The 13,733-nt window shown below is 39.3% G+C and overlaps 1 protein-coding gene across 2 annotated transcripts in view; it reads right to left on the reverse strand.

Annotated features, from left to right (window-relative positions):
- Positions 1–13,733, reverse strand: part of PCCB (propionyl-CoA carboxylase subunit beta) — a 97,995-nt gene that overhangs the window by 31,002 nt on the left and 53,260 nt on the right. For both annotated transcript variants that reach the window (XM_068972272.1, XM_068972271.1), the window contains one exon: positions 2,666–2,789. In XM_068972272.1, the coding sequence (XP_068828373.1) occupies positions 2,666–2,789 (124 nt within the window). The remainder of the gene's footprint in view (positions 1–2,665; positions 2,790–13,733) is intronic.

The raw sequence follows: 13,733 nt of genomic DNA on the forward strand, positions 1-13,733 counted from the left end.
CAAACATTATCCTCAATGGTGAAAAATTGAAAGCATTTCCCCTAAAGTCAGGAACAAGATAAGGGTGCCCACTCTCACCACTATTATTCAATATAATTTTGGAAGTTTTAGCCACAGCAAGCAGAGAAGAAAAAGAAATAAAAGGAATTCAGATTGGAAAAGAAGAAGTAAAACTCTCACTGTTTCCAGATGACATGATCCTCTACATAGAAAACCCTAAAGACTCTAGCAGAAAATTACTAGAGCTTATCAATGAATATAGTACAGGTGCAGGATATAAAATTAACACACAGAAATCCCTTGCATTCCTATACACTAACAATGAGAAAACAGAAAAAGAAATTGAGGAAACAATTCCATTCACCATTAGTGAATTCCATTCACCATAGTAGGCCTTAGGAAGCATTGCTATGAACAAAGCTAGCAGGGGTGATGGAATTCCAGCTGAGCTATTTCAAATCCTAAAAGATGATGCTGTGAAAGTGCTCCACTCAATATGCCAGCAAATTTGGAAAACTCAGCAGTGGCCACAGGACTGGAAAAGGTCAGTTTTCATTCTAATCCCAAAGAAAGGCAATGCAAGAATGTTCAAACTACCACACAATTGCACTCACCTCACAAACTAGCAAAGTAATGCTCAAAATTCCCCAACCCAGTCTTCAACAGTATGTGAACTATGAACTTCCAAATGTTCCAGCTGGATTTAGAAAAGTCAGAGGAACCAGAGATCAAATTGCCAACATCCATTGGACCATGGAAAAAGCAAGAGAGTTCTGGAAAAACACCTATTTCTGCCTTATTGACTACCCCAAAGCCTTAGACTATGTAGATCACAACAAATTCTTCAAGAGATGGGAATACCAGACCACCTGACCTGCCTCTTGAGAAATCTGTATGCAGGTCAAGAAGCAACAGTGAGAACTGGACTTGGAACAACAGACTGGTTCCAAATAGGAAAAGGAGTACGTCAAGGCTGTATATTGTCACCCTGCTTATTCAACTTATATGCAGAGTACATTATGTGAAATGCTGGGCTGGATGAAGCACAAGCTGGAATCAAGACTGCCAGAAGAAATGTCAATAACCTCAGATACACAGATGACTCCACCCTATGGCAGAAAGTGAAGAACTAAAAAGCCTCTTGATGAAAATGAAAGAGAGTGAAAAAGTTGGCTTAAAACTCAACATTGAGAAAACTAAGATCATGGCATCCAGTCTCATCACTTCATGGCAAATAGATGGGGAAACAATGGAAACAGTGACAGACTATTTTCTTGGGCTCCAAAATCATTGAAGATGGTGACTGCAGCCATGAAATTAAAAGACACTTGCTCCTTGGGAGAAAAGCTATGACCAAACTGAACAGCATATTAAAAAGCAGAGACATTACTTTGCCAACAAAGGTCCATCTAGTCAAAGCTATGATTTTTCCAGTAGTCATGTATGGATGTGAGAGTTGGACTAAAATGAAAGCTGAGTGTCGAAGAATTGATGCTTTAGAACTGTGGTGTTGGAGAAGACTCTTGAGAGTCCCTTGGACTGCAAGGAGATCCAACCAGTCCATTCTAAAGGAAATTGGTCCTAATATTCACTGGAAGGACTGATGCTGAAGCTGAAACTCCAATACTTTGGCCACCTGATGCAAAGAACTGACTCATTGGAAAAGACCCTGATGCTGGAAAAGATTGAAGGTGGCAGGAGAAGGAGACAACAGAGGATGAGATGGCTGGATGGCATCACCGACTAGATGGACATGAGCTTGGGTAAACTCCAGGAGTTGGCGATGGACAGAGAGGCTTGGTGTACTGCAGTCCATGGGGTCACAAAGAGTCAGACATGACTGAACAACTGAACTGAACTGACATATCACACACACACACACACATAAATGTATATAAAAACTGCAATATTGTAAATCAACCATAGTTCAGTAACACAAAAAATGGTTAAAATGGCAAATTTTATGTTAATATATTTTACCACAATAAAAAACATTTTTACAACCCCTTTTCTAAAGACAAGGAGAAATTGCCATGGCAGAAACAAAAGTTGAGACTGGGTCAAAAAGGAAAAGTGTATGCATCCCACACAGGGATGCAAAGGAAACCTAAGAAGGAAGACAGTAAGGAGGGAAGTGGTAAGCAGAGTCCCCAGCGCCACCCTGAGCATGAGCATGAAATAGTCCCCAACACCCGGCTGGGATTCAAATTTGGCCATCTCACCAGAAAATTGTGCACAGCAGGATGCTGTTAACTTGTCACATATAACTCTGTACCTGGCACCCCTGAAGGCACTAGCAATAAGACTGTGAATAAGACACCAACACCCCTGGCCTCATTGAGCTCACAGTTCAGTAGGTTAGTCATAGCATAACCAGATGGACAGAAGGCAGACCTCTGAAAAAGCAAACAGCTTAAAAGTTAAAAAGTAATCCATAAACATTTAAAACACTAGAGAAGCATGAAAGAAGCATTTTCAGACGTGTAAGTTAATTTTGAGAATTTAAGAAAGAAAGGAGCTTTTGCAACATCTATTTGAGTTTTTCTGGCCATAGAAGGCCTTGACTGAGGAAAAGGAAGACAGGCACTGTGGGCGCAGGGAGCCCTGGCCCCCATCCGCTCCCCTACCCCGATTTAGGTCTGTATCTAGAGCATTTCCCTCCTACCTGAAGCCACCTTAGGTTGGTTGCCAACAATTCCAACAGTCCTCCCGTTCATTCTTGCAAAACCGACAATGATGTTCTTGGCATAATTGGGCATGATCTCAAAAAATTCTCTCTCATCAACAACCTGCAGGGATAAATTCACTCCTGAGCTCAAAATGATAAACAAGATATAACCACATTACAGGAAGTCAGATATTTGCAGATTTACAGGCAGGACAGCTGCTCCTAGGACAGGTTCTCCCTGTGAACAGGACAATGGGCAAAGGTGGTACCTCCTCCTTGTGCACAGCTTGGGGAAGATAAATCAGTGAGTGCACCCTTCTTTTTAAAGGTTCTATTTAACTTGGCATATTTAATACATTTTTTACCTTATGTTGAAATAATTTCAAACTTACATAACAATTTCCAGAATAGTACAAAAAATTTAAATATTCCTCACCCACATTCCCTGTTATTAACATTTTACCATATAAGCTTTATCATTCCCTCTCCCTATCTACCTTACTCTTCTCTTAGTCTTTCAAGTATATAAGTGTGTATATGTATTTACTACTATGTATGTATAGACAAGCAATCTTTTTTTCTGAATTTTGAGAACTACAGACATGCTGCTTTACCTCTAAGTACCCAAGTGTCTATCTCCTAAAAATAGGACAGTCTTCTATGTACCTTCAATGACATTGTCAAAATAAGGATGCTAATATTAACAGATATCATCTATTATAAAATCTTATTCACATGTTGTCAGTGATTCCAATAACATCTCTTACAGCAACAAAAGTCTGGTCACCTGGTACTTTTAGTGGTAATGTCTCTTTGAAGTGAAGAAGAAGTGAAGTCGGTCAGTCGCGTCCAACTCTTTGCTATTAAGCAAGGCTAATGTCTCTTTAGCCTCCCTTAAATTTTTCCCCTCCATCTTTGTCTTTCATGTTCATAACATCTTTGAAGACAACAGGTCGGTTATTTGGTTATTTGGGTTTCATGTTTGTTCATGTTTAATTTCAGCCTAAGCATTTTTGGCAGAATATCACAGAAGTGACCCTCTCAAGTGCATCACATCAAAAGGCACGCACAGTCAATTTGCCCATTAATAGTGGTGAGATATGCCAGGTTTCTCCCCTGTAAAGTCACTATTTTTCTACTTGTAATTAGTATTTTGTGGGGAAGTATTTTGAACTTATGTAAAAACCCTATTCTTCATCAAGTTTTTACTCGGGAGGTTTACTTAGCATTCACAGCTGAGTGCTTGAGCACTTCAGTCATGTCCGACTCTATGCAACCCTGTGGACTGCAGCCCGCCAGGCTCTTCTGCCCATAGGATTTCCCAGGTGAGACTGCTGCAGTGGGTTACCATTCCCTTCTGCAGGGGCTCTTCCCAACTCAGAGATTAAACCCACATCTCCAGCACTGGCAAGCAGATCCTTTACCTCCGAGCCACCAGGGAACCCAAATTACTGCTACAATAACTGTCAGATGATTTCTCTAACTCCATTTTCCTTCTCCACTTAATACTTGGCATTTTACTGTTAGAAATGTCTTTGCCTTTCCCACTTACTAATGGAAAATCCCCAGTGTGAATTTACAGATTTATATTTTATCATGTGGATTACAATCTTTACCAACATTATTTTATGTTCAAATGCTCCCATATTTGACAGTGAGAGCTCATTCAAGATAGATCCTATGCCCTTTTGATGTTTCTCCATCGTTCTTGGAGCACTACCCTACATTCTGGAATTACCTTACTTTCAGGCTCATCTCATATTGTTTTCCTGCCCCAAACATATAAACAGCCATTTTTTCAAGAAGCCCAGGTCCCTGGGATGGAGAGGTGGAGTAAATAATTACTTCCAAGAAGCTATCCCAGAGCAAAGAGATAGGAAGGCCACAGACACACTCATATACACATTTCTGTGAGTAATATGAAAGTCAGGAGTTCCACTGATAACGTCATTCTAGTTCAACTACAGGGTTCATTCTAGTACTTCCCTTTCCATATCTCTTTCTCCTACAGTGGAATCTAACTCCATTAACCTCAAAACATTTATTCAATTTGCAAATAAAAATGAAATAGTTTCAGAATTCATGACTGCCAAATACACACACAGGAAATACAACTTCAATTCAGTATTTCCTTATTTCTGTCATTACACTAAAGGTATAGTCAAAATACTGTGTTCAAGTCATTCACTTGAAACACAGTCATGTTCTTTTGTTTTTTTTTTTTCAAAGGTTAACCAACCAGTATTGATTTTACTTTTTAATATGTAAACATTCACATAGTTTAATAATGTCATTCCCAATCTCTTCCACTCACCATGTTATGAATGTCATCATTTTCTGATTTATGATTTGTGTGTGTATTGCAGAAATGAGTAGAAACATTTATAACATTTTGATTTCCCTTCCACCTTAGAGAAATACTCTCTCTTGCACTCTGGGTTTCTTCAATTAATATATCCTGGGAATCACTCCATATGAGTTCAGAGGGTTCTGCTGCTGCTGCTAAGTCGCTTCAGTCGTGCCCGACTCTGTGCGACCCTATAGACGGCAGCCCACCAGGCTCTGCCATCCCTGGGATTCTCCAGGCAAGAACACTGGAGTGGGTTGCCACTTCCTTCTCCAATGCATGAAAGTGAAAAGTGAAAGTGAAGTCGCTCAGTCGTGTCTGACTCTTTGCGACTCCATGGACTGCAGGCTCCTCCGTCCATGGGATTTTCCAGGCAAGAGTACTGGAGTGGGGTGCCACTGCCTTCTCCAGCTCTGCCTCACTCTTTTTCACTCCTGCATAGCACTGCACTGTGTGGATGTACCATAGTTTAGTCAATCAATCTCCTATGTGTTGTTTACATTATTGTGAAACTGACAATCAAGTTGCTTAGAATATTCTGTAATCATAAATAATGATGTAACAGTAGTAACCTTGTTCATCTATAATTTTGTATGGTGGGAAGTGTATCTTCAAGGTAAATCCCTAGAGGTGGGACTGCTACGGCAAAACCTCAGATATTACCATAACCCTTACCAGCAATATATCAGAGTGTCTACTCCCCACAGACTTACCGCAGAAAGTATTTCCAAGTTTTTAGTTTTTGGCCAGTCTGACAAAGGAGAAGCAATTGAGTATAATTTTAAGTTGCATTTCTAGCATTATGAGTAAACTTGAACATCTTTCTAAGACGTCTAAGGTCCATTTCATATCTTTTGTGTGTGTGTGTGAGCTATCTATTCATGATTTTTTCCTGCTTTTTATCAGTTTTAGTCTTTGTTCTCTTTTTTTAAAAGTTCTTTACATTTTAGAGTTATCGGTCCTTTATTTGTGATGTACGTCACAAGTATTTTCTCCCAGGTTGCTGGTTGTCTTTTTTTTTTTCCTTTTGTGCCACACCTCAGGGCATGTGGGATCTCAGTTCCCTGACCAAGGATTGAACTCCAGCCCTCTGCAGTGGAAGCAGAGTTCTAATCAATGGACCACTAAGGAATCCCTGATTGTCTTTTTAATATTCACGTTTTTATTTGGCTGCACTGGTTCCTAGCTGCAGCATGCAGGATCTCTGATCTTTGCTGCAGCATGCAGGATCTTTCAGCATGCAAACTCTTCACTTCTCACATGGGGGATCTAGTTCACTGACCAGGGATTGAACTCTGGTCCCCTGCATTGGGAGTGTGGAGTCTTTGCCACTGGACCACCAGGGAAGTCCCATTCCTGGATGTCTTTTAACTGTATAAACTTTTTACTACATGGAGTCGAATTTTTAAATGTTTACACAGTCAAATTCATCAATTTTTTAAACTTAAACTGCATTTTAAATCAGTTCAAAATCCTTTATCTTCTCCTAGAGAAATTGATCCATGATTTCTTTTAGTACTAGTTCACTTATTATATTTACTTCTCTGATCTATTTGTAGTTTATTCTTGTATATGGTATGAACTAAAAATACAATTTTATATTTTCTTAACCAGCTATCTGGGCTTGCCTTGTGGTTCAGCGGTAAAGAATCCACCTGCCAAAGCAGAGATGCAAGTGTGATACCTGGGTCAGGAAGAATTCCTGGAGAAGGAAATGGCAACACCCTCCAGTATTCTTGCCTGGGATATACTATGAACAGAGGAGCTTGGTGGGCTACAGTACACAGGGTTGCAAAGAGTAGAATACACCTTAGAGACTGAGCATGCAACCAGCTATCCAGTCACCTAGCACCATTATTTTGCGGGGAGGGCCATTTTCTTTTTCTGAATGCAGGCCCTCAGCAGTGACAGAGTGGAGTCCTAACCACTGAATCGCTAGCAAATTCTTTAGGACCGTTAAAAAGCTAATCTTGCCCTGAGAATTTGACATAACAGCTTTATCATGTATGCCTGAACTCTACATGTACTTGAATCAACTTCTAGTTTTTCTCTTCTATTCCATTATTTATGTGTCAAGACTACACTGTTTTAACTATAGCATGCTTTAATAAGACTTCCCTGGTGGCTCAGATGGTAAAGCATCTGGCCACAATGCAGGAGACCCAGGTTCAGTCCCTGGGTCAAGAAGATCCCCTGGAGAAGGAAATGGCAACCCACTCCAGTATTCTTGCCTGGAAAATCCCACGGATGGAAGAGCCTAGTAGGCTACAGTCTATGGGGTTGCAAAGAGTCAGACACGACTGAGTGACTTTCTTTACTAAAGGATATGGCCATAGTTTCTCTTTTGACATTTTTATATTAACTCAATATCCAGGAACAAGGGATGTCTGCATTTGTTTAAGCCTATATTCATGTTTTTCATAAGTTTTAAAGTTTGCCTTATAAGTTTATTACTAAATATTTTATCTTTGTTGTTGTTCAGTTGCTAAGTCGTGTCCGACTCTTTGCAACTTCATGAACTGCAGGCTCCAGGCTCCCCTTCACTATCTCCCAGAGTTTGCTCAAACTCATGCCCATTGAGTCAGTGATGCCATCCAACCATCTCATCCTCTGTGGCTCCCTTCTCCTCCTGCCCTCAATCTTTCCCAGCATCAGGGTCTTTTCCAATGAGTCTGCTCTTTGCATCAAGTAGCCAAAAGTACTAGAGCTTCAGCTTCACTATCAGTCCTTCCAGTGAATATTCAAGGTTGATTTCCTTTAGGATTGACTGGCTTGATCTCCCAGCTGTCTAAGGGACTCTCAAGAGTCTTCTGCAACACGACAACTCAAAAGCATTGATTCTTTGGTGCTCAGCTTTCTTTAGGTCCAACTCTCATATCCGTACATGAATACTGGAAAAACCATAACTTCGACTAGACGGACCTTTGTTGGCAAAGCAATGTCTCTGCTTTTTAATACACTGCCTAGGTTTGTCATTGCTTTTCTTCCAAGAAGGGAGTGTCTTTTAATTTCATAGCTGTAGCCACTGTCCACATTGATTTTGGAGCCCAAGAAAATAAAGTCTGCAACTGTTTCCACTTTTTCACCATCTATTTGCCATGAAGTGATGGGACCAGATTCCATGACCTTAGGTTTTTAAATGTTGAGTTTTAAGCCAGTTTTTCCACTCTCCTCTTTCACATTCATCAAGAGGCTCTTTAGTTCCTCTTCTCTTTCTGCCATTAAAGTGGTATCATCTACATATCTAGATTGTTGATATTTTTCTCAGCATCTTGATTCCAGCTTGTGATTCATCCAGCCCAGCATTTCGCAGGATGTACTCTGAATAAAAGTTAAATAAGCAGGGTCACAATATTTAGCCTTGACCTACACCTTTTCCAGTTTTGAAAAGGAGTCCATTGTTCCATGTCCAGTTCTATCTTTACTGCTATGTAAAAGGAGTTTTTACACTACCATATACAATTGGTTATTGTTTGTGTATATGAACACTATTCCTAGGTTAATTTTATATCCTGTTCCCTATTTATTCTATTTATCACACATTCTCTAGCATCTTTAGCATATTATCTCCTCTACAAGCAAAGGTTAAACTTTCCAAAGCTTTTGGCCTCTAGTTGACTTTCTTGCCGAACTGCATTGGCTGATACCTCCAGTACAATGTTAAATAATAGTGAAGATGGACAGCATCCCAGATCTTAGTGTAAGTATTTCCATATCAAGTAAGATGCTTGGTTTTGAAGAAGTGTATATTAAAGTCTATCATGTTAAATATCCATCAGTTCCTAGTCTCGTGTGTGTATTAGGTGTTGAACTTTCTTAAAAGCTTTTCTCAGCATCTATGAAAACAACTACATGATCTTTCTTCCATCTTTTAACAGAGTACAGCATAGATTTTCTATATAACCAACCTTGCATTCCAATAAATCCTACTTCCTTGGGTATATATTAACACGGTGTTGGAATCTGTTAACATTTATTTGGTATTCCTGCCAAGTGATGGTAAGTGATGCCAATCTGAAATGTTTTTCTACTCTACATCAGGTTCAAGTATCAATGCCATACTTGCTTCATGAAAAGAATTTGTAAAAGGTGTGTGTGTGTGTGTGTCTTTAATGTCTAGTCTCTGAAACAATTTATATAGCATTGTCACTCTTTGGTCTTTGAAAGTTTTACAGAATTCCCACATGAAACTGTCTAGGCCTGCTGCTATTTTTGTGAAACAACTACTATGTAATTGGGTCTACTTAGGCTTTCTACGTCTAAGAGGGTCAGTTTTTGGTAAAATGTATTTTCCAAATAAAATGTCCAGTTCATCTCACCTCTTGTGATTTTGAAATTTCTTATATTTCCTTTGCACTTTTTTATTTTTTCTTTTTTTAAAATTAACTTATTTAATTAGAGACTAATTACTTTACAATATTGTACTGGTTTCTGCCATACATTGACATGAATCAGCCATGGGTGTACATGTGTCCCCCCATCCTGAAGCCCCCTCCCACCTCCCTCCCCACCCATCCCTCAGGGTCATCCCAATGCACCAGCCCTGAGCGCCCTGTCTCATGCATCGAACCTGGACTGGCGATCTATTTCACATATGGTAATATAAATGTTTCAATGCTATTCTCTCAAATCATCCCACCCTTGCCTTCTCCCAAAAGAGTCCAAAAGACTGTTCTTTACATCTGTGTCTCGGACTCGATGGACGTGAGTCTGAGTGAACTCCGGGAGATGGTGATGGACAGGGAGGCCTGGCGTGCTGTGATTCATGGGGTCGCAAAGAGTCGGACACGACTGAGCGACTGAACTGAACTGAACTGAATGTTCCATTGTGTATATGTGCCATAGCTTTCTTATCCATTTGTCTGCCAATGGACATTTAGGTTGTTTCCCTGTCCTGGCTATTGTAAACAGTGCTGCAATGAACATTGGGGTACATGTGTCTCTTTTAATTCTGGTTTCCTCAGCATGCGTGCCCAGCAGTGGGATTGCTGGGTCGTATGGCAGTTCTGTTTCCAGTTTTTTAAGGAATCGCCATACTCTTCTCCATAGTGGCTGTACTAGTTTGCATTCCCACCAACAGTGTAAGAGGGTTCCCTTTTCTCTGCACTCTCTCCAGCATTTATTGTTTGTAGACTTTATGATTGCAGCCATTCTGACCAGCATGAGATGGTACCTCACTGCGGTTTTGATCTGCATTTCTCTGATAATGAGAGATGCTGAGCATCTTTTCATGTGTTTGTTAGCCATCTGTACGTCTTCTCTGGAGAAATGTCTGTTTAGTTCTTTGGCCCATTTTTTGATTGGGTCCTTTATTTGGAATTGAGCTGCATGAGCAGCTTGTATATTTTTGAGATTAATTCTTTGTCAGTTGTTTTGTTTGCTATTATTTTCTCCCATTGTGAAGGCTGTCTTTTCAACTTGCTTATAGCTTCCTTTGTTGTGTAAAAGCCTTTAAGCTTAATTAGATCCCATCTGTTTATTTTTGCTTTTATTTCCAGTACTCTGGGAGGTGGGTCATAGAGGATCCTGCTATGATTTATGTCAGAGAGTGTTTTGCCTATGTTTTCCTCTAGGAGTTTTATAGTTTCTGGTCTTACATTTAGATCTTTAATCCATTTTGAGTTTAATTTTGTGTATGGTGTTAGAAAGTGTTCTAGTTTCATTCTTTTACAAGTGGTTGACCAGTTTTCCCAGGACCACTTGTTAAAGGACTGTCTTTTCTCCATTGTATATTCTTGCCTCCTTTGTCAAAGATAAGGTGTCCATAGGTGCGTGGATTTATCCCTGGGCTTTCCATTTTGTTTCATTGATCTATATTTCTACCTTTGTACTTTTTACTTGTCTTTTTAACTTGTCTAGTAGTTATTCTATTCCATTAGCTACAGTTGTTTTTCTATATCCAAAATCATAAAATTTCTTCTTTATTATTAAAGTCTTATAATTCTTTAGAAAATTTTATTTTTCCCCAACTTTCTGAGTACAGAATTTAGTTTCTTTTCCTTCTTTCATTTTTTACTAAGCATTGAAGGCTATAAATTTTCCTCCTCTCACAGAGAGTATTCTGTAGATATTGATATGAAGTGTTTTTATTATCTTGATTCTAATTCTGTCATGTGTGCAAGTTAAGTTGCTTCAGTCATGTCCAACTCTTTGAGACCATGTGGACTATAGCCCACCAGACTCCTCTGTCCATGGGGTTCTCCAGGGAAGAACACTGGAGTGGGTTGCCATGCCCTCCTCCAAGGGATCTTCCTGACCCAGGGCTCAAACCCACATCTTTTACATCTACCTGAACTTGCAGGTGCGTTCTTTATCACTAGCACCACCTTATAATTCTGTCATTTTGGCTTGTATTTTCTCCTTTTATGCAAGAATTGTTTAACAGAAAATTTATTTCCAAATGAGTATTGTTGTAGCTATAAATTTCTAGTTTTGATCAGTGTTATTTATAATATTTTTGCTTTATGGGCTGCTAGGATGCTTTCTTTCTGACCAAATATGTGATCAACTCTTGTAAATGTTCCATGTGCACTTGAGAATAAGATTCATTGCCTTTTGCTGCTGCTGCTGCTAAGTTGCTTTAGTCGTGTCTGACTCTGTGCAACCACATAGATGGCAGCCCATCAGGCTCCCCCGTCCCTGGGATTCTCCAGGCAAGAACACTGGAGTGGGTTGCCATTTCCTTCTCCAATGCATGAATGTGAAAAGTGAAAGTGAAGTTGCTCAGTCGTGCCCAACTCTCAGCGACCCCATGGACTGCAGCCTACCAGGCTCTGTCCATGGGATTTTCCAGGCAAGAGTACTGGAGTGGGTTCCCACTGCCTTCTCCTCATTGCCTTTTACCAGGCTGTAAAGTCTGAAATGGGGCTTACCTGGTGGCTCAGAGGTTAAAGCATCTGCTTCCAATGCGGGAGACCCGGGTTCGATCCCTGGGTCAGGAAGATCCCCTGGAGAAGGAAATGGTAACCCACTCCAATACTCTTACCTGGAGAATCCCATGGATGGAGAAGCCTGGTAGGCTACAGTCCACAGGGTCGCAAAGAGTCAGCCACGACTGAGCAACCTCACTTCACTTCAAAGTGAAGTAACATCATCTATCTATGATGTTACTGAGATCTTTCATATATTAATTTTTTTGTCCATTTCATGTACATTGTACTAATTAAGGTGTGTTTAGTTGTTTCTATCTATGTCTACTTGAATATCCTACAGCTTTTCTTTTTCAAAGATGGCAGTTGTATCATTTAGGGCATAGATCTTTCTATGTGACAGTGTCTTTCCTTGTCACAGTAAATATTTGAATTTTATATCATCCAATATTAGGCCCACACATACTTGCTATTTCTGTTCTCCTGACATACCTTTGCCCATCCCTTATGTTTAACTTTTCAGAATCACTTTGTCTCCTGTACATCACATTAAGATGGTTTTTCTTTATGAGGTATATTGAACATCTTTTTCTTTTAATAAATGAGATCAATTTAATAAGTTAAGCCATTCATATTTATTGGTATTTCAGATTTTTATTCTTATAATTATTCTGTTTATCATGTTGTATTTGCTGTTCTAACTGATATGCTTTATGTTGTCATCTAAAAAGATGTATATTTTTTATCTAGTGGTTGCCACTGCAATTATACCTTTTTAATGCCCTTAGTCTGTTTCCCCATTTAATATCTTTATTAACTGAGCTGTCTACTTTTAAAATCTGTTGAGCCACAGCTATCAGTGAACTTATTGTTATACTCTTTCCCTCATCCTTCTCTTTCATCTTTCAGTGGCATTTTTTTCTCCAATTGAAACACTCATTCCCAACCCAGTTTTAGCCTTATAATTAAATAAGTACCATCAATCCCTTTGCCAAAATTTCTCCAGTTATCTCTTGGTTGGATGAATCTCATCCTCTGGTAGCTTCAAGAAACACCTGGGAACACAGAATTCCCTCAGTTTTACCTATTTAAAACTAGTTTTCTTTAGTCTTCATACATGAACATCAGCTAGGCCAGACATAAAATCCTGAGTCCCATACTCTTTCCTGGAGTCTCCAGAAGTGTTTTTCTATTGTTGCCTTACTTTGTTGTTGCTTTTGAGAAACCTGCTGCTACTCTAGTCCTCCCAACCTTGTAAGTTTTCATTTTTTTGCCTCAAAGTCCTGTTTGTACATGCATTATGTGCTCAGTCATGACTGATCTGAGGATTTTTTTAATCTAATGGTTATATGTGGATATTAACTAGAGTTTCATCAGTCTTGGTTAATTTTCCCATATACTCAGTGGGAGTGTAGCTCTGGGTCTTATTTCTGGAATGCTTTCTTGGATTACAGTTTTACACATCAATTCTATTCCTGTTTGTCCTTCATTAGACACTCCAGTTATATGTATGTTCAGTCTTCTTTGCCACTTTAATCACTTGTTTTCTGATTTTTTTCTAACTTTTTCTTTATATTCTTGATTGTCTTCCCCCTTTCTTCAACATTCCCTATTAAATTTCATTCAAATTTTCTCCCTAGAGCACTTTATAATTGTCTTCATTTCTGATATGTGCTTTTGTTCCCCACATTTTAATTCAGTCACCACTAATTTTTACTTCTTCCTGTTTTATGTCTGTTCTGTTATTTGTTTCTGAATTTTTCACAATTCAAATGATTTGAGGCTATTGAACACAACTGCAGGGTGATCAACTGCTGAATGAACTCTTACTCTGAAAGGAGTTTTGTCA

The sequence above is a fragment of the Capricornis sumatraensis genome, chromosome 1 (assembly GCF_032405125.1).
Source record: "Capricornis sumatraensis isolate serow.1 chromosome 1, serow.2, whole genome shotgun sequence".
NCBI classification, from domain to species: domain Eukaryota; kingdom Metazoa; phylum Chordata; class Mammalia; order Artiodactyla; family Bovidae; genus Capricornis; species Capricornis sumatraensis.